Source organism: Artemia sp. Qi Xiang Cuo, chromosome 9 (genome assembly GCF_049724085.1).
Source record: "Artemia sp. Qi Xiang Cuo chromosome 9, ASM4972408v1, whole genome shotgun sequence".
NCBI classification, from domain to species: Eukaryota; Metazoa; Arthropoda; class Branchiopoda; order Anostraca; family Artemiidae; genus Artemia; species Artemia sp. Qi Xiang Cuo.
The window spans coordinates 10,696,709-10,719,276 of NC_142802.1; the positions used below are offsets into that span (position 1 = coordinate 10,696,709).

The following is a 22,568-nucleotide window of genomic DNA, read 5'->3' on the forward strand; positions in this document are numbered from 1 at the left end:
TTAAAGAATTTTTTTTAAACAATACGACTATTAAAAAGGGCACTCGCCCATTGAATTTTCAATAGAATGGGGCCTTTTTCAAATTTCCAAGACAAGAATATAAAAAAAACCTTATATGCCCCCAGGGCATAACTTTAGCCCTGAATCTGAACCTTAGCCCTGAGGGCTCTGGGGGGAGTGTCATCCTCAAAGACCTAATTTCCCACACTTCCTACGACATTGAACAAAATAGCTATCTGAAAATGTTGATTGGATGTGTTTGTGGAAATGGTGGGCGTGAGAGGGGGGCTACCCTCCAATCACTTTCGACTGCTAAAAAGGGCAATAACCCTCTCAATTTCCAATTGAATGAACCCCTTTTTAAGTTTTTACGATAACGATATCTATAAAAACCTTATATGCCCCCAGGGCATAACTTACAACCTTTGACCTGGGGTCTCTGGGGGGCTTGTCATCCTCAAAAACATAATTTCCTGAACTTTCAACTACGTTGAACAAAATGACTATCTCAAAACTGTGATTGAATGTTTGTGGGGAAATGGTGGGAATGAGAGGGGGGTTTAGTTGCTCTCCATTCACTTCCGACTATTAAACAGGGCACTAGCCCTTTCAATTTCCAATCAAATGAGCCTCTTTTGAAGTTTCTACGACAAAACTTTTTATAAGAACCTTATATGCCCCCAGGGCATAACTTACAACCCTTGCTCTGAGGGCTGTGGGGAGGGGGGGTTGTCATCATTCTCAAAGACCTAATTTCCAGAAATTTCAATTACGTTGAACAAAATGGCTACCTAAAAATTTTTATTGGATGTGTTTGGGGAAAAGGTGGGCGTGAGTGGGGGGTTAGTTGCCCTCCAAACACTTTTGACTATTAAAAATGGCAATAGCCCTTTGAATTTCCAATCGAATGAGTCCTTTTTAAAGTTTCTACGACAACGCATTTTTTTAAACTGTCTTTTTTGTAAGTACGTCACTCTTTATTAATGGATGATACTTTACTATATTATATAAATTATTTGAAAAAAACTACGTTTTCTAAAGAGTTAAAGAGGCTGAGTTAAAAGTTCGAACCTTAAAACGTACAGGGATTAGGAGGCAAAGTTGGGGGGCTACCGCCCCCAAACCCCCCATTTTCGCAGCCTTTAAATATAAAAAAATTTCTTTAAACTGAAAGTAAGGAGCGACATTAAAACTTAAAACGAACAGAAATTATTCCGTATATGAAAGAGGCTGTGCCCTCCTCAACGCCTCGCTCTTTACGCTAAAGTTTGACTTTCTCACAACTCTATTTTTAAACAATAAAAACATTAGCGTAAAGAGCGAGGCGTTGAGGAGGGCACAGCCTCTTTCATATACGGAATAATTTCTGTTCGTTTTAAGTTTTAATGTCGCTCCTTACTTTCAGTTTAAAGAATTTTTTTATATTTAAAGGCTGCGAAAGTGGGGGGTTTGGGGGCGGTAGCCCCCAACTGTGCCTCCTAATCCCTGTACGTCGTAAGGTTCGACCTTTTAACTCAGCCTCCCTAACTCTTTAGAAAACGTAGTTTTTTTTTCAAATAATTTCTGCACGTTTTTGTACAGTTTAATACTTATTTTTGCTTGACTAACTGTTAGCTGATCATGTCAGGAGTTAAAGTTGGGGGGCTGCCGCCCCCCAAACTCCCCTCTCTTGAATATTCTTGTGTTAAGGCTTTTAATTCCTGAATACTCAAATCACGTCATACAGGGTGCCTCCTAATCCCTGTACGTTTTAAGGTTCGAACTCGTGAATCAGCCTCTTTAACAGCCCCCCAACTGTGCCTCCTAATCCCTGTACGTTTTAAGGGTCGACCTTGTAACTCAGCCTCTTTAACTCTTTAGAAAACGTAATTTTTTTCAAATAATTTAAAAAAGAAACTTAATTTCTTTTTAAAGTTAAAATTCAGTATATAAAAAATTTGCTTTGATGGTGAATCAAACCCGAGTTTTCCGCCCGACAGTCTGGAGTATCAAGCGCTGGACTATACAGACACAATAGTAATTGTTTTTTAGTAAATTAAAGCTATTTTCGACGCAAGCAAATTCCCAAAAAACTTGATATTTGGTTTTTGAAAAACAGGGAAGGAGTGATTAGATTGAGCTGAAATTTCGAGGGTAAGCTCCCAGGCCCCAGGAAAATTTATCCTCTAAATTTCAGCCCGATCAGACAACGTTAAAGGGGGGTTGTGGTGGGAAAAATTAACATGGGCTAATATAGGAAAACGAGGTTTTTCGTAAATGTAAATTCGGGGGATAATTTTTTCGGTCTGAAAATATCAAAAGGCCCTAACAGGCCGAATTCTGCTTCGAATGAGTCCTCATTCAACCGGATTCGTTGCCAACTGTAGCCTGTAGGCGTGGCTAAGAAAAAAAAAGAAATGATGATGAATTTTAAGTGGCTATATTTGTTTTTTTGAAAACAGGGAAGGAGTGATCGGATTGAGCTGAAATTTCGAGGATAAGCTCTCGGGCCCTAGAAAAGCTTAACCTCTAAATTTTAGCCCAATCGGACAACGTTAAAGGGGGGCTGTGGTGGGAGGGTCCAAACTTCCGGCCCAGTTTACCCCATGAAGATAAAGTCGGAGGAGGATGAAATTTTGCAAGTTTCTTAGTCTGAGCTTGGGCTACAAAATACGATTTCCGCCGTCTCTTTGCGACCTCTAGGACCTGAAATCGCTTAACATTGTGGTGGGTCGCCTCTTTATAGAGGCACAAGTGTGCCTCCTTGATATTGAATATATAATACTTGACAAATTTCGAGGAACTCTGACAAAAGAATTGTGCGGATAGATCCTTAGATTTTTCCAACTCGCTTTTAATTAAAATTAAATAAAAAAAAACAAGTTTTTTTAACTGAAAGTAAGGAACGTCGTTAAAACTTAAAACGAACAGAAATTATTCCGTACATGAAAGGGGGTGTCCCCTCCTCAACGCCTCGCTCTTTGCACTAAAGTTTTTTACTGTTTAAGAAAATAATAGAATTGTGAGAAAGTCAAACTTTAGCGTAAAGAGCGAGGCGTTGAGGAGGGGACAGCCCCTTTCATATACGGAATAATTTCTGTTGGTTTTAAGTTTTCACGTTACTCCTTACTTTCAGTTAAAATAAACCTGTTTTTCTATGTTTAATTTTTAACAGTTTTTGAATTAATGTAGGTTTTGATATTGGCTCACCCTACATAAATAACTAAAACAAAAGTTGACTACTAATTTTACTTTTATTTGGTTAAATGGCTTTCTCAAAACTTGTTTAATTTTATTTACGAATGTTTTTTATTAGTAATAAATATACGTAACTTACGAATTAACTTACGTAACGAACTTCTATATTCATAGATTTTTAATACGTATATTAGGGGGTTCGCTCCCCAGTCAATACTTAGCTCTTTCCGCTAAAGTTCGGGTTTTGTTCCAATTCTTTAAAATGACCCCTTAATCAAAAAGGCCGCTAATTAGAATAAATAGTTATTATGAAAGTACTGAAAAATCATTGGCTTAAAGAGCAAGGTATTGACGAGGGGGTGAACCCAATCACATACGTAATATTTTCTGCTCGTTTTAAGTTTTGATGTTGCTCCTTACTTTCAGTTGAAAACTCCTTACTTTAATAATGCTGGGAAACCCTTCACCCCCTTCATAGCAATTTCCCTTCCCCCATGAATACTTTCTTCATCTAAAGATCCTCCCACATAACCCCCGACCTACCCCCACCTACCAGAAAAAATCCCCCCTGAAAACATCTGTATACTTCCCAATAACGAATACTATATATTAACATTGGGTAAAGTTCATAACTTTCAGCCCTCTCCCCAGGGACTTCGAGGGATTAAGTCATCCTAAAAGACATAGTAATCATATTTTCAACCATGCTGAACAAAATGGCTATCTCAAAATTTTGATCGGGTGACTTTGGGAAAAAAATGAGCGTGGGAGGGGGCCTAGTTGCCCTTCATTTTTTTTGGTAACTTAAGAAGGGTACTAGAACTTTTAATTTCCGTTACGATGAGCCTTCCCACGATATTCTAGGACCACTGGGTCGATACGATCACCCCTGGGAAAAAAAAAGCAAAAAACAAACAAACACGCATCCGTGATCTTTCTTCTGGCAAAAAATGCAAAATTCCACATTTTTGTAAATAGTTGCATGAAACCTCTACAGTAGGGTTCTGATACGCTGAATATGATCTTGTAATTTTGATTAAGGTTCTATAGCTTTTAGGGGGTCTTTCCCCCTTTTTTCTAAAATCAGCCAAATTTTCTCAAGCACGTAACTTTTAATGGATAAGACTAAACTTGATGAAACTTATATATTTGAAATTAGCATTAAAATTTGATTCTTTTGATATATCTGTTGGTATCAAGATTCCGTTTTTTCGAGTCTCGGTTACTATTGAGCCGGGTCGCTCCTTACTTGCAGTTCGTTACCACGAACTGTTTGAAAAAAAAAGTATTCAATATTTTCATTCATCCTAGGCTTTTAATGAGAATCGTAAGTTCTTTGAAATTTCTTGTCTTTTGAAAAATCTGAACTCTCTTCTACTCAACATTTTTTTTTTCCAAATTTAATTCCCCATTTAGGGTCTTAAGATTGACTAGATTTTACTGTCAACATTCTCCAGGTTTTGCTTTAGATACTTAATAACTTTTACCCTGTGTTCTCTTTAGACTTTAGAAAAAATCAGGTAAACAGCTGTTGAAGACAGAATTACCTCTGTAAGCCCTCAGTGAGTTTGATTGCAAATACTTCATAGATTTAAAATGGGTCCTCTGTAGGTTTTACAGGAATCGTAAAATATTCTAGTATATGATTATAGTATATTATATGATATTATGTGATATAGTGTATTATATAGTATATAGTATATGATATAGTAAATGATATATAGTATATCATATATATATAATATACTATATATGATATAGTATATTATATGATATAGTATATTATATGACTAGTATATTATATGATAGTGGTCGTCATCATCAGTTACGAATCTTTACGTTCTGCTGCAGGTTTTACTGTAGGGCTTCTGTAAGTTAAGTATAGATTCTCTACAGATTTAACGACCAAAAATATAGACAGCTGTCCAAAACATTATTACGTTTGTAGGTTCTAAAGAATCCCTACAAACAATAGATAAGAAGGTGCGATGAGAGAATGTTTGAAGATGTTCGATTTTAGAAGAAAATTAATTAGATAGTTCATCCTAAGCGCGTGGTATTCGTCACTTTTAGCTGAACTTACTTAACGTTATGAAGTTAGGACTTTTTTAGTCTTGTTCTTATTTTTAGTTGAATTGATTTAAAATCCGCTTTTTATTTCACTGAGGATAACTATTAGAAATACGGCTAAAATATTGGCCGAAATATTGCCAAAATATTATTGGCTGACATATGACCGAAATATTCAGTTAGTCTTCTTTTAAAAATCAGTCTTTAAGATTTCCTTATTGCTCTATCCCCTTTATTATTTTTATGATTGAAAGGTAGTGTTGTCTTCACCATTTTCTTAGAATTTCTACGTTTTGCTGTGGATTTTACTATAGGGCTACTCTACATTGTTGTATAGGTCGTATGCAGATTTTACGACGAAATATTTGGACACATGTCCAAGATATAATTTCTTTTGTAGTCTAATTCTAATTTCCACAAATATTGATTGCTATGAGGAATTTTTAAAGACAGTGAATTTTAGAATAAAAATAATTAAACAGTTTTCCTAGGACTGCATGATCTTCGTCGTATTTTACCTCAACTTGCTTGCGTCTTTAAAATTTCCTCATTGGATTGTCCTCTTTATTGTTTGTAGGATGGAAAGGCAGTGTGGCATTCGTTTTTATTTAAGAATCTCTACATTTTACTGTAGATTTTACTACAGGGCTACGGTAGGTTTTATTATAGGTCCTCTAAAGGTTTTACGACGAAATTCTTAGACATATGAGGACATTTTTATGTATTAAATGTCTTAGACATATTATCTCTGTAGGGTCTGAAGAACCTCTGTGTTTTGCTGTAGTTTTTCTGTTTCTTTTACCATAGGTCATTTGCCAATTTTATGTGGGCCTTTTGCAGACATTATGATAGAATAGATACGCATAGACTCAAGACATAGTTCCTTCTGTATGGTCTAAAGGATTTCTGGGTCATTTCTATAATCTTTCAATTAGGATCTTCTGCAGTTTCTACTGTAAGGTTTTCAGGATTTATCAAAAAATTGGTAGTCAGCTATTCAAGACTTAATTCCCTCTATAGGGTCCAAAGAATTTCTAGGTATTAGCTCAGGTACTCTTTAAGTTTACTGTAGAATCTTTGTGGCTTTTAATGTACGTCAAAGTTTTATAAAAAAATGTATAAGCAGCTGTTCAATGCATAAATTCATATTTTGGGTATAAAAAATACTTAGATTTTACTATAAATCATCCACAAGTTCCACTTTGAGTTCTCTGAAAGTTTTATTGTGGGTCTGAGAAAGCTGTATGCAATCCAAATCAAAGGACTGCTAAAAATAGAGGGACATTGCTTGTGTAATCTTATCAGAAACGCCAACCTCCTGTCCCGTACGATTCAGATTCCATTCTCCCAACAAGTTGCGCAGCGTATACTGAGATGGTACGGGCACCTCCTTTGAATGTCAGAAGAAACCCTGTTTCACATCGTCTATGATTTCAACACCGTGGCTGATGGGTGACGTGGTCGTCCAAAAATAAGATTGTCCGATAATATACACCATTTCCTAAACAAGGCAAGAATGAGACCTGAAGATGCACCCACGGCGGCTTAAGATCAGGTTTACTGGAGAAGGATGGTGTCTGCTCTCTTGATGTTGGCGCCAAGTTGGCAGAATAATTAAGTCAAGTATGTCAAGTCAAGTCCTCTGTGGATTATACGACGAAAGAGATTGAGCAGTTGTTGGATAAAAACAAAAGTATATTGGAAAAATTTGGCAATCTCAAGAAAATGGTCTTTTTTCAATCTTTGCAATTTATCTTAGACTTATCTCTTTTTAATTAGAATTTTTTAGCTTCAAGGCCCAAATTATATTAAGCACAAAGCATTGACATGTACTCTTATCAATGGGTCTGGTTTATTCTGCTGATACTTGTGTGTGCATGTGTGTTTTTACTTTAAAAAGAAATTATATCTTCTAGTATTTTATATTTCAGCCTCATACATCATTCAATATTCGAATTTTCCTTTGATATTTATTCTTTTCATCTTAATGTTTCTCATTTTGGTGGATCAAAATCTGTTGGTTTTTCTAGCACTAAAATAAAATGTGACGTATTTGACGACCATTAAGGAGGGTAGCTGAATGATTGTTAGGTGGAGGGAAGTGGGAGATGTGCCTCATGCTTTAAAAAGTGTATGTATATACACAAATTTTCTAACCCTCCACGAGCCTTCAGATAAGGTCCGAGGGGAAAGTTCGGGAGGCATAAATTAATTCCTAGTATCAAGTCACTTGAATTGAACCTAAGTATAGGTGCTATGGGATCATAACCTCCATCTTATTTCAGAAAAAAAAATGTTATCTCTGTAGGATAAAAGATAACATTCATACACTTATCGGCGCAAAAAGAGCCAGTTGATGTAACAGCTACGAAGACAGTAACGAAGCGCGGTGGTGCATTTGCTCCTAAGGAGTCACGAAGTCCATACGAAATATTAAGTTAAAAAAAGTCATTTTTTTCAACTGAAAACACGGAGCAAAATTAAAACTTAAAACGAACAGAAATTATTACGTACATGAGGGAGATAGCCCCCTCCTCAATACCTCGCTCTTTACGCAGAAGTTCTACGTGTTGTGCCAATTATCTTAGAATGTATCTTGAAACACAAGGGCCATTTAATCAGAATGTTAAGCTTTTTTTAAAGGTACAAAAAACTTTAGCGTAAAGAGCGAAGTATTGAGGAGGGGACAATCCCCCCATTTACGTAATAATTTCTGTTCGTTTTAAGTTTTAATATTGCTCCTTACTTTCGGTTGAAAAAACTTTTTTTCGTTTAATCTCTGATCGTTTCTTATATGATCCTGGGAAATCCGGCTCCCCCTCCATAGAAAATTCCCTTTCCCCACGAAAAATTCCTCCATGGAAGGATCCTCGTCAAAATTCGATTCTTTGATGTAAGCCTATCTATTCTTATCAAAACCATGTTTTGAAAACTTAGAATTTCGGTTACTATTGAGCCGTATTGCTCAATAAGGCTCAATACTTACGTATAGTTCGTTATTACGAACTGTTTGAAATGGTTAATATAAACATTTATTTTAAAGATTCATTCAACAAAGTTGATTCAATTGATGTTTGATAAAAATAAAAACGGTCATATATAATTGCACATCAGCTATTATGGAAGCGGGCCGAGGAGTCTTTGTGTAGGTGGGGTTATGCGCATGATGTCTCTAAAATTGCATTTTTATGCCCAAATTCTCTTACTGTTCACGAGCCTCCAGATAAATGTAGAAGAGGGTCTGAGGAGGCAGAGGTATAAACCTAATCTCTATTCTCGCTGTACTTGGATGGAGACAGTAAATATGGGCTGAAGGGGAGAGGGTATCAGGAGCATCTTCTGGAAACTTCCAAAGAGGGGGGGGGGGCAAATGTTACCAAGGCCTTGTTTGTTGTTGTTTTTTTAGATGTTTAAACGGAACTATTAACTTTTACGGTATTATACAACATATTATACAGTTCGTGGAAACAAGCTGTAAGAAACGAGCGACTTATGCTAATATAACCAGAAAAAAGAAGTTTTGATACTATAATACACATTAAAACAATTTACTTTTTATGTTGATTCCAGATTTATAAAATATATTATGATTAAAGCTGAAGTTATCCAACAAAAGTTACAAGATATCGAAAATTTGCAACAATACGAATAAAGAGGGATAAACACACAAAAGGATGTGCTATTTAATGGAAATTACACTAACAAATTCAGCACATCAGAAAACTATCGCAAAGCCTTCGACCCATATCAACAAAATACGAAATTTTGTTGTTTTTTTATTCGAAAGGGGTTATCGTTTTTTCGTGTTCATTTCATTTCTTTTTTTGTTTGTTTATCCTCAGGGGCGATCGCATCGAACCAGCGGTCCTAGAATATCAGGATAAGTCTCTATATAAAGGACAATGCCAGTTTTATAGCCTCATTAAGCAGCCAAAAGGATTGTGACAAAACAGTGTGATGTTTTAAGCCATTTTGTGGCGCAAGATGACATTTTTGCCAGAAACTGTGCCAAATAACCATCAAAAGAAAACATGAGATGGACAATTGATTTTAAATTATCAAAAATGTATAAATTGAGTTCTTTATTACTTGCACGGGCGCTGATTGTGCAGGATATCGAGAAGAAAACTAGTTTTGCCTGCGGAGGTTCAGTTTCTTCCAAGCAAGTTCAAACAGGAGGTGGTCTGCTAAAATTTTGTTTCTGTATCCCTTTCCCATAATCTTTACGGTTTGTTGTTCTAGCACCTACTCATTAATCAGAATAAAACAGGTATAAGAATAATATTCTTCAGGAACCTCAACCTCCTAATTTAGGTACCATTAAGAGCAAGCAATTACAATTTAATTAGGTTGTATTCATTACCTTATCAGGTTAGTGCGAAAGAAGTGAATTTACTAAAGTAAAGCAAAAGAGTAAAGTCTATTAATCGCACTTGAATGGCTTTAATAGCTAAATTCTAAATAGTTCTTGTTTTGTTTGTTGTGCTTCGCTTTTTTATTCGAATTTTCTTTTGTTTTTTTCCCTTTGGACGAGTTGTAGACGATTTTTCAAATATATGCATTCATATTATTAGATCTGAATTATGAACATCGTTATTATTACTATGAAAGGATTGGCGAAATTGAGTCGACACTCGGCAGGAAAGATGGATTGCCTGCAATAACGTCGGAATTCTTTTCTTTAACAAGAAAATTTGATTTTGTTTTTAAAAAGAACAGTTATAGATTATATGTCGCTTCCTTTAGTTTTTCCTTTTTCTTTGTTTAGCATTTGTATCTTTTTCTCATCTTTTTATAGTGTTTCCTAGTATGCACCAATTTGTTTAATTTAATTTGTTTAATTTGTTTGAAATGCATTAATTTGTTTAATTTTTAATTTGCAGTGTTTCCCCTTGATAAAGGCTTCCCGATGTAAATCCTAAATATTCGGACACATATTAGTGTTTGTATATAAAAATTGTTTTTTTTACGTTTGTGTCTAAATTAATATTTGTGACCATTTTTATATTTTTAATTCATTTAAATCTAAAGGTAGTGTGTTTCTAAATAACTTTTTGGTGACTTTGCATTTGAATCACATGATACTTATTTCAAATGTTTGAGGTCCTTACTCTCTTAAGCTTTCGAGTTCTTATCCGCTTTTAATTCCAAGAACTTAAGATCGATATGGCTAAACTCTTCTTAAATATTTTTGAATAACGTCTCTTTATAGAAATTAATTTCTATAAAGTTTGAAAAGTATAGGCTAAAATATTCGAACTTGGAATTGTGCACTAATTAGAGCCTGAATGATGGCAATAATGATCTCTTTAAAGGGCTTCTTACAAGAGATGTTGGTGTTCTTGGCGCAAAAATAAAAAAAATTGACATCTCTTAGAAAACGCATGCGATTCAAAGCATAAAAGTATGTTTCAACTTCAACAAGCTTTTGAATGATGACAAGAAAGTGGTGTTCCAAATTGAAAATATTTCATCTCTTATGAATTTATTATGCTAATGATGCACTCGAACACAACACCACTCTTTCGTAGGCAGCCAAGTTCAATCTCTAGGACAAAGAATAGCTTAAATCAAAGACCATTTATCTTTTCTACACTTTTTGCCAGAGCCGTCAACTCGATCACTCTACTCGTTAAATCCTGGACAAATGCCAGTTTCCGACAGTGGTTGGGCAAACGACCTTGGGGAATGGGTGCCTAAGAGAAAATCCAATGGAGAAAGAAGTGCGTATGTGTGCAGTGTTTTGGCTCGTAGAAACAGGGTTGCCAGATTAAGTAAACTACATCGAATTTACTAAACAAAAATGAATTTATAAGACTAATGTCAAGATCTAAAAAGTTAGGGGATACTAAGAAAAAACCCCAAAAAAACCGCAATTAAGTAAAAAAAGATAAACTCATGGATGACCTCATGAGATTTCTGGCAGAGGAAGATGGCTGCAAATTTCCTTTTGACTGAGGGTAAAAAAGACATCTCTGACATTGGTTGCAATTTTGGTCTTCATGGAGGAGGTGGCAAATATCCAAGCTGGTCTTCTTATTAACAAAAGAACGAACATTTTTGTAGTAATGGGATTCAGTTTAGGAAATGTTATAAAATACAGATTAAAGCCAGAATATAATTAGACCGCTTAAGATCACATCCTATATTTAGAGTGTTTACTCTTTCCCTTTTTTCAATAGAGATTTATTGGTGGAAATTCGATTCTTGAGGAACTAACTTTTTTATAAAACCTACTTTACGAGATTTTATTTTTGAAAGAAAACTTAGTTTTAAAGTAAAATCACAAAAGAAATAGAGGGAAGAATCTGAGGTTCTGAAATAATACCATGTTTTTTGCAAAAAAATTAAAATATATCAATAGATCCAACAGTAAAAAAATGAAACTGAACTCTAAATTTTTCATTGTTTTCAGACTTTTAAACTGACTGGTAGAAAAATTTTAAACATATTTATTTTATCTTAAATAAAAACAAAATTATGTAAGTAAATAAACAAAAGGCAAAACATGCTAAAAACAATTAAAACTGGCGACTCTCAATCACTAACAAACTTCCCATCTATCCCAGGTAGTTCTAATTGCATGCTAGAATAGCGATACAGATAATTTGAAGAAATTGTTATGTTAGTTGTTAAGACAAACCTATCTTATCCAGAATGAAGGACGCATATTAATCCGGACTGTATTTACAATAATATTAATCTAGGAAATAATTAATGATTAAATTTCAGAATTTTTTCACATTGAAGCTTTTTTTGGATCATTTCAATCAGTTTAACACCAACGATAGTTTCAACTAGCTATCAACTTCAAGGAAACAAAATTATTTTGTAAGGCGCCAAAAAAAGTTTGCTCTAGTGATGATTCAACGTCAAATCTGGCTCTGATTACAATGCTTGTAAATTACTTATTTCATCTCTTGAAATGTTGAAATTGAACTTGCTGTTTACTAAATAAAAAAACAAGTTTTTTCAACTGAAAGTAAGGAGCAAAATTAAAACTTAAAACGAACAGAAATTAACACTTACATGAGGGGGTTTGCCCCCTAGTCAATACCTCACTCTTTACGCTAAAGTTCGAATTTTGTTCGAATAACAAACCGCTGAATCACAAAGGCCGTTTAATTAGAATAGATAGCTCTTTTGAAAGTACTAAAAAAAAACATTATCGTAAAGTACGAGCTATTGACTAGGGGGGCAAACCCTTTCATATACATAACTGTTAGTTTTAAGTTTTAATGTTGCTCCTTACTTTCAGGTGAACAAAATTTGTTTTTTATTTAATTTCTGATCGTTTTTTAAATAATGCTGGGAAATCCGGTGCCCCTTTCACAGAAATGTCCCTTCCTCCAAGAAAACATCCTCTATGGAAAGATCCTCCCACGTAATCCCCTCCTCTGACCCCCCCCCCCCCCGCTGACCAGAAGAAAGTTTTGATGTTGCTCCTTACTTTCAGCTAAACATAATTGTTTTTTTTATTTAATTTCTGAACATTTTTGAATTAATGCAGGTTTTGATTTTGGCTCACCGTACATGAATAATTAAAACGAAATTTGCATATTAATTTTACTTGTTTTTGGTTAAATGGCTTTCTCGAAAGTTCTTTAATTTTATTTACGAACATTTTTATTAGTAATAAATATACGTAACATACGAATTAACTTCTCTAACGAATTTCTATATTCATATATTTTCAATACGTATATTAGGGGGTTCGCCCCCTAGTCAATACCTCGCTTTTTACTCTAAAGTTCAAATTTTGTTCCCATCCTTTAAGAATGACTCCTTAATCACAAAGGCCATTAATTAGAATAAATAGCTCTTATGAAAGTACTAAAAAATCTTTTGCTTAAAGAGCGAGGTATTAACTAGGAGGCGAGCCCAATCATATACGTAATAATTTCTGTTCGTATTAAGTTTTGATGTTGCTCCTTACTTTCAGTTGAAAAACTCATTTTTTTTATTTAATTTCTGATTGTTCTTTTTTAATAATGCTGGGAAATCGGGCTCCCCCTTCATAACAATGTTTCTTCCCCCACGAAAACTTCCTCCGTGGAAAGATCCTACCACGCAACCCCCGACCCCCCCCCCCTGCACTACCAGCAAAAATTTCCCCTGAAAACGTCTGTATGCTTCCCAGTAACCAATACTATATGTAAACATTGAGCAAAGTTCATAAATTGCAGCCCTTCCCCTGTAGACTGTGGGGGATTATGTCATCCTCAAAGGCATAGTTATTATATTTTTCGACCTTTTTGAACAAAATGGCTCTCTCAAAATTTTGATCGGGTGACTTTGGGGAAAAAATTAGCGTGGGAGGGGGCCTAGTTGCCCTCCATTTTTTTGGTCACTTAAAAAGGGCACTAGATCTTTTAATTTCCGTTCGAATGAGCCCTCCCGCAATATCGTAAGACCACTGGGTCGATACGATCACCCCTGGGAAAAGAAAGAAAAAAAAAAAAAAAAAAAACAAACAAAAAACGCAACCGTAATCATTCTTCTGGTAAAAGATACAAAATTCCCCATTTTTGCAGATAGGAGCTTGAAACCTCTAAAGTCGGGTTCTCTGATACGCTGAATCTGACGATGGGATTTTCATTAAGGTTCTATGACATTTAAGGGGTGTTTCCCCCTTTTTTCAAACATTGGGCAAATTTTCTCTGGCGTGTAACTTTCGATAGGTAGGACTAACCTTGATGAAACTTATCTATTTGAAATAAGCATAAAGATCCAATTCTTTTGATGCTTCTATTGGTATCAAAATTCTGTTTTTTAGAGTTTCGGTTATTATTGAGCCGGGTCGCTCTTTACTTACAGATCGTTACCACGAATTATTTGACAATGAGCAAAGTTCATAACTTGCAGCCCCTCCCCCGAAAACTATGGAGGATTAAGTCAACCTTAAAGACATATTTATTAGATTTTCGACTATGTTGAACAAAATGGCTATCCCAAAACTTTGATTGGGTGACTTCGACAAAAAAATGGGCGTGGGAGGGGGCCATGTTGCCCTCCAATTTTGTTGGTCACTTAAAAAGGGCACTAGAACTTTTAATTTCCGTTCGAAATGAGCCTTCTCATGATATTCTAGGAGTACTGGATCGATACGATCACCCCTGGGAAAAAAAAACGAAAATCAAACAAATAACCACGCATCCGTAATTTTTCTTCTGGCAAAAAATAATAAAAAAAATCCACATTTTACAGATAGGAGCTTGAAACATCTACATTAGGATTTTCTGTTACGCTGAATCTGATGGTTTGATTTTCATTAAGATACTATGACTCTTAGGAGGTGTTTCTCCTTTTTCCGAAAATAAGGCAAATTTTTTCTGGCTCGTAACTTTTGATGGGTAAGACTAAACTTGATGAGACTTATATATTTGAAATCAGCATAGAAATCCAATTCTTTTGATATATCTTCTGGTATCAAAATTGCGTTTTTTAGAGTTTCGGTTACTATTGAGCCGGGTCGCTCCTTACTTACAGTTCGTTACCACGAACTGTTTGATTTTACTGTATTATGTAAAATTTAGAATTTCTTTCTAATCAGTAAGAAATTGATGTGTCCTTAAATGTGGTATCAGAATCATAATTTCATGAAGTTCCAACTGATATTGGTAAAATGTTTAATTATCGTTTTCCAAAAAGTGACTAAATCATTAGAAAGTGCGTATTTACTTACAATCTGGGTATAGGAGAAGGGATTAGAGCGCCCAAAAAGTCTATCCTCTGGCTTCGCTACTTATTTTGTGCTGGGAATTAAACGTTAAAGCAATAATATATAAAAAAAAGTTTCTGAATCTTTTTTTTATAAATATTTCTGATTTTCAGACTCGAACTGAAATTTCTGGAGAACGATTTTCAAGAAGATATCTACAATAGTTTATAAGTAACCATGGATGGATATTCACCAAACTATTCCGCAGAAAATATGAGGAAAAAGTCAGGCTCCCTTTTTTTATGTTTCTCACTTTAATTGGAAACTAGATTCTAAAATTGATTAAAAGACATAAGGAAAACTAGCAGCTCATAGTTCAAGTTGGTTGCATACAGATTTATTGCTATTAAAACACCATTAAATTTTTCTAAAAATCTCCTGAATTGAAAATTCTATAAAAAAATGTAATCGAAATCAGGATATTGCAAACAGGAGTCTCTTTGGGATGAAGTTGGATTCCCTTTCTAAAACTTCCTGATAATATGACTCGAGGAAAGATTACTTAAACAAGAAGATCATAGAAATTATTTTCTAAAAATCGGATTATGCTACGAGATAAAATTCATGGGGAAAAAACCACGGAGGACCCAAGTAGTCCATATCCCCAGCCCTCTTAGGGCAAGGAAACCATAATCATAAAGCATAGAAACCGTTAGAAGTAAAGGAAAATATGTAAAAAAAAAATTCATATAGCATAGAGAAGGAGAAGCACCCATTAATTATTCCTTGGGAATCCTTCTTCATGTAAATCCTTGAAAAAATATTCATGAATAGATATCGAATATATTAGCTTCAAAATATTTAAATACCATTAAAATCCTAGAAATATGTTTTCAATTAATGTCGACAGTAGTAAATTAAAAAGAAATAAATTTAGATTAAAACATAGCAAAAGCAAATGGATATGAGAAAGAACCGATGAATTAGATGTACAAATTCGTATACTTAATGCAAACATAAGTGGCATAGATTAGTTTACAACCTTTAATTTAATTTAAGTTGGTATGTTTCTTTCATTAAAAACAAAATTATATGGATCATGCAAATAAACTCTCGCTGTATACAGGGAAGGGCATATAATTACAACAATAAAATAAAAAATAATGAAACGTAAAAATGGGCTAGTCTCAAGAATAGAGCCCAGTGTCTTTTAAAATTCGTGACTTACAAACTAAACCACAAACAATTAAAAAGTGAAAACAAGTTGTCTACCTGAGCTTTGAGGAGGGGGCCCAAGCCCAAAGATCTCTTGGCAAAGAAGATAATTTTCATAGGTTCTAGTAACTAAAACTCCCCAATTAAGTTAGGCTTACCAAACAAATTCCTAAAATATGTAAATATATAATTCTAAAAACTTTCTGCATATACATCTGAGGTTTCAGCTATCGCATTTTCTCTTTTAATTTTGCTGACAATGTTCTTCGCTTTATCAGGGGCGTAGTGACATTTTTTTAAGTCAAGTTTTGCAAAACATTCGACTTTTAAAGAACTTTTATTTATACCAGACACGCTTACATAAATGTATTTGAAAGTGCTAATATTTGAATGTGGAGGGTGGGGTAAAAATCGAAAAGACAAATTACATGAAACACAATAGAAATCAATATTTATAGAGGAAATTTTATTAATCTCAAAATTTTAGGGGGGGGGTCAAAAGTATCTTGTGTATATGCTTGATCAGACCTAATGAGTTTTATATATAATAAAACAGTATAAAAAACTCTATTATTCTGATGTAATAATTGTTATCAAAACTCTTTTTTGAGAGTTTCTGTAACTATTGGGTCGAGTCGCTCCTTACTTACAGTTCGTTACCAAGAAATGTTTGATAGTTATATGCTAAGAAACATGAAAAGAATCTCTCATTTCCGTTTCCAGTATTTTGCCTGAAACAGAACGTATTGCTCAAAACTAATAATTTCATAAACCACATTGGCTTGCCATATTTATAAAGAAGAAACCAGGTTAGGCATTTGGTTTTAATTCTTCTAATTTTGGCTTTTATTTAATTTTATTCATCTGTTAATTAGGGTTTTTCATTGGTTGGTACTGGTGCATTATGCGGGCCCACTGATATAAATTGTATCAAGGAAACCAGTCACGAAACCCGTCAAACGGGCTATTTGCAAGAGACCGCTATAGATAAATCATTGCAAAGCCGTGGTTTCTCAATGCGTTACAATATTTAAACGATTGTTTTTGGGGTTTAGGGAGGGGGCAAGGTACCTAGGCTAGGTTAGGTTACGTATTTAATATATGCTATGCTTTACTTTAAATGGAAACTATATTCTAAAATTGATTAAATGACATAGGGAAAACTTGCAGCTCATAGTTTAAGTTGGTTGCCAACAGTAAAGTTGGCTTCAGCTACTGCTAAGCAACTCAAGAATATTTTTGCTGTCTAGAACCTATCTCCTAGTAAATAATAGAACATCTCAGAATAAGCAGTACTAGTTCTTTTCCACAGAGAGACTTCTACCAGAGAGAAAAAGAGATATTATGGTAGTATACTTCCGGGTTAAGAAGTGTGTTTTTTAATTGCTTTGACTTAATTTTCTCATGATTTTATTTTACCAATCAGTTGCTTAAGTGTATCTAAGAAAGGAAAAGAAAATAACCATACCGTTTTAGTCTTTTAAGCGAGTAAAAAGAATAAAAAACCAAATTGAGCCTTTTTATGAAATTCTAAATAGGTAAAAAAAAATAGTGGAATCAACCCGTCGTTGATAATTATTTCTGACCGTTTTACGATAGACATTTTCTAAAAACTATTTTTCTCTCATTTTTAGCATTAATTGCACTCTTTATTTTTCACGGGAAAACTAAGCTTTCTATATATTTAATTTTTGTTCATTTCTAATTGACATATTTCTGGTGTCTTAACAGCAATGCCGTAAGCTAATGCGTTTAATTAATGATAAAATTTGATTCTAATTAGTTGTAGGAACATGGCAGAAGCAGTCCCAGTGGAAGTAGTCGTGCAGAAGAAGGTGCCTAATGATATTCAACTTGTGAATTATAGCATTAGCCTTAGATTTATAATCAAATGCATGACAAACCCTTAAAAACAAAATTTAATGACAAACAAAACTATTTTGGTAATTTACTATTTTGGTAATTATTTTGGTAACTATTTTGGTAATTAATGTGTTTCGGTTTAGAACATTCGTGCTGCGATCTTAAAGAATTTAATGATTAACATTTAATCGCTTAGGACCATTACCCGAATGATCCGTGAGGGATTTTGATTCAAAATAGGTATAACATTTTTCTGTATTTCAAGCTACGGAGGGGAAGGAAAGGGAAGGATAGGAAATGGACTTACTTGACTTAAGGCTCCTGCTGGTGTTCCAGCGTAGAGAGAGATGAGACTCTTTGCCTCCATTTCGAACGGTCCTGCGCAAGCGTGACTGCTTTTTGGAGATCAGTACCGATCATTGAGAAGTACTGGGTAAGGCTGTCCCTCCATCTGAACCGGCCTCTAAGGAAAGGAAATAGCAGAAAAAATTTATCTGGGGTATTTGAACCATGCAGGCTAAATTTCTTGCAGGACTCTGATCTAATTGCGTTATGACATACCTAACATTCATGAAATACGTACTAAACCTGTTTTGATATTGCTTTCAGAAAGGTATAAAATGTATTCATTCTTTTAAACTTTTCCTACTCATTCAGTTTATGTCATTTCAGTTATTTTCTCCTGGGGGAGTAAGAGCATTAGTACCTGGAAAATAGATTTTGCTTATTTGAGTCATTCTTCTTGGAATATCTGTATTTACTTGCAACATCAAATTACCTTTTTCCATAATGGGACCCCTGGCCCAAATTTACAAGGAGAGGTAGTTACCCCTTCCCCCTATAAGCTCTAGATCCTTGGTTTCCAACGTGGGGGGGCAGGCTTGCCAGAAGGCCACGGCAATATTTTGGTGGGCCATTGATATGACGTGCACCCTTCGGCTGGCTATTCTTCGGAGCCTTAATTTTGAAAAACCTGAGCCTCAACTTTGGTCCAAAATTGTTTGGGAGTCACTGCTCTAAACCATGAAATAGAAATTATCGCTTGTAATTTGAGTTTTAAAAGAAGCCCTTTTCAAGGGCGCCGGCAGAAAATTTTCCAGGGGGGACGCAAAAATAGCAGTGGTGGTTGGGTGACAGGGAATATATTTCAGGATATTTTTTCGTAGGAATAAATTTATTTTTAAATACTTTTAGGAAAAAAGTCTCAAATAAACAGAGCAATTAAGTTGCATGCAAAATGAAACAAAATAGGCCTACAGTAAATTTTAAACGACAAGGATTCCTGGCAAAGGGATCAATTTATTTAACCAATAATCTATTTAAATATTATGCATTTAATCTTAAAAGAAAATCAAACTAAACCGAAATTACAGAAAGATTTATCGCTTCCGTAGATTATAACAGATGTAGACTTGTCTTTATGCAATTTCCTACACCTTAGAATAGTTTACAGAATAGTCCGGGCGCCAGGTGTTGAAAATCTGAAACATACCACGACGGAATGGGGCAGGTACGAAAATTAGCCTACCCCTCCCCCACCTAAATCGACCATGCTGACTCGAAAAATACCAACGGCACTTGTTTGCGAGGGTTGGAACCCTCTGAAACTTGAAATTTTATTATATTTGGTGTTTGATGCAAGAAAATACATCTTCCACAAAGTTTGAGGTGCAGTTTTCCGCTCAACTACGAAATAGAAATACCTAGAGGCCATAGAATGTCTTCATAACAAACCAAAACGATTAGTTAGAAACAATGGCAGCAATGAAGCAGGTAAACAAACTAAACAAAGTCAGAATTAACACTATTTATTTAATACTCACATTCCCAAATTCATTACGTTTTTTTCCTAGTATCCCTCCATTTCAAGTCACGCATAATTATTCCCTGTCTGAATCAGCCTCGGCCTCGCAGCACTTCCCACAACAAGAACATAAAATATCGCAACCTCTATCTGCATATGGACATTTTTGTCCACAAGATTTACACTTGCAATATGGCAAAGTTTTCTGAATAGTGGATGGCCAAGCAGGAAGGGTTGATTTATGGGTATTATGCATCTGCCCTTCATCTCTTATCCAAAATCAAGCGTAGAAAGGTACGAGAGGCGAGGAATAAGGGCTTGCAGCATAATGGACCACCGGTAAATGCACCTTTTCACATGTGAGGCAAAGGAGTCGTCGGTTGGAGGCAGGCTCTTCAGCGTTTTTCGGCGAGGCAACAAGTGATCACGGAGGTCATACAAACACGAAAATTCCTCTGATTTTCTGTATGAGGCAATCAAAATCTTGCAATATAGCTTCATAATATCTTCCTCTGGCTCAACTACTCGGTTGATTTGTTCCAAAATCTGCCCAGTAAGAGCAGATATTCGAGGTAACCATGGCACGGCTGCTCTAAGGATCGTCTTCTTCTCTTTGGAGAAAACGAAGCTCACAGTATCAGAATCGGTGAAACAATGAAAAAACGCAATTGAATTCACTAGATACGATGGGAGTCTATTTGCAAGTTCAGTTATCGAAAAGACTTTGTCCCGCAAGCGAACCAAAACATTAGGAGTCGCACGGCTTTGCTTTTCAATCGTCTTAAAAGACATGAAACAAGATGACCACAAAGTCTGTGTCATTTGCTTCCACTATTACATCCGTGCACCACATCCTGGCACAGAAACCCATGAGAAGAGCGACACGGGTATCCGCTTCTTCGTGCATGCTGATCAGTTCATTGGCAAATCTCTCGCAGTTTACAGTCTGGTTACCTGGAAGCAGCTGAACTACTCCAGTTCTACCTGCAAATCCTCCTGATAGGCGCACTGGAAAAGCAAGTACCTTTGCGGTCAATACCGGTCCAAAGGTCAAACATGTATTCTATAAGCTTTGCTTTACTTAGGATATAAAGCAGGATAGAATCCCAGATGTCAAGAACCATATTCGGTCAAATTCAAAACGATTTTCCAGGCCTGTTTCCACGCCGTTCATAGTAACCACTACTGTCTTCAAAGAAACAACTTCACAACCCTCAATGTCTTTAAACAGTCCATCATATCGGTCTGCTACAACATGCATCTGGGTTGTTTGTTTGGGAAGTTTCCCAAGGAGATCTGTAAAAGTCCTTTTAGCAAAGTCTACTAAACTTTTATCCCTCCTAGGAGGTTGGCCTATTATAAAGGGCATAAAATCAACAACAACTCCCACACTTGCTGCCTCTTGGAAACTCAGTACTTCAGCTGGCCACTTTTCAATGGTAAGATAGTCTTTCGGAAATTCTAATAAAGCACACTTACTGCCAGTTCTTAAGACAGTGCTTCCACTTTGCGTAACCTTAAACAGTGCCGGTGGATATGAAACAAGTTCATGACTTAATTATTTCTGCAACATATCGGTGCCTGAGCCCTGGTCAGTGCCGATAGCGACCAAAAATCCGTTTGAACACATCTAATTCCGTGTTTGGGGACAGGCTAAAGGGTTGTGGGTGGGGCAGCTTAGACCCCATATTCCGAGAAAACCGAAAATTAAAACAAAATCAGGCTTTTCAAATTCTGGTAACGGAAAATTCCAGAATTTTCTAAATTATGTGAAATGATTATTGTTTGCAGATAGAGGATTAAACTATGAATCACATGGTCCGTTTATTTCATACTTATTTCATTTTGGCCTGACTGATGCAATCCATGCAGTGCATAGGAAAATTCTGTCCGCTAAGATTCATGACTAACTTTGTGTCAGTCGTGATGCCTGGCAAGCAAGTGCCAAAAGTACAGCTATTGGTTTGCCAATCAATATGGTTTGGACATGGATCAAGAGAGCAAACGCAAACTCACATAATGTGGACCTTAAACATAGAGAACTCTACTATCAGCTTCAAAGGAATACCCTTTCACGCAAGACTTTTTGGTTAATAGAGAAATTACCGAATGAGACCAAGTGGTGACATACATAAAAGGCCTTACTCACAAATAACATCACATGCTATGCAACCTCCACTGAATTAACCAAAAACTTTCGCCAGGAACTTCTTTCTCCAGTTCTGTTGTCTTGATTCGATCTTGATACTAAAACCACGGCAGTCAAACCAACACCAATCTTGCTTTTTTCTTCTAAAAGATACCGGAAAATGACGTCTAAAACCGGGGTTCGCGACTTTTGCTCGCTAGATAGCGCTTTTCGGGAAATCTGAAAATCAGATCCAAATTGGATATATTCCCCCCTAACTTGTTTTAAAGTACCGTTTTTATTTTCGGTATTACGGTTTTTTAGGCTATCTTTTGGTGTATGTTTCATAATAACCCCATTCCGTCATATCCCTTTCTTGAAATAAGTAAGATAGCCAAGCTTGGTGCCGTGACTAGAAAGAGTAGGGATACTCTAAAATCATCCTGCCTGCATAGATACCACGTTTTAATTTTATAGCGGCCACATAAAATATACCTCTTTAATAACAGGACAATCCTCCCCCTCGAAGTTAAATCTCTTATATATTTAAATATTAAAAATAGAATAGCGAAAGATAAACAACATATTCAAACTTAACTATCCAGTTGTCAAATTGACTATATTTCTTTTTATTGTCCTATTCAGCTAAA

The 22,568-nt window shown here is 35.4% G+C and overlaps 1 protein-coding gene across 6 annotated transcripts in view; it reads left to right on the top strand.

The window, feature by feature from the left end:
* Positions 1–22,568, top strand: part of LOC148948301 (zwei Ig domain protein zig-8-like) — a 579,089-nt gene that overhangs the window by 333,231 nt on the left and 223,290 nt on the right. For 5 of the 6 annotated variants that reach the window (XM_089093876.1, XM_089093877.1, XM_089093880.1 and 2 more), the window contains exon 5: positions 10,854–10,970. The exons of the other annotated variant lie outside the window; for it this stretch is intronic. In XM_089093876.1, coding sequence (XP_088950002.1) covers positions 10,854–10,970 — 117 coding nt within the window. The remainder of the gene's footprint in view (positions 1–10,853; positions 10,971–22,568) is intronic. 6 annotated transcript variants of the gene reach the window in all.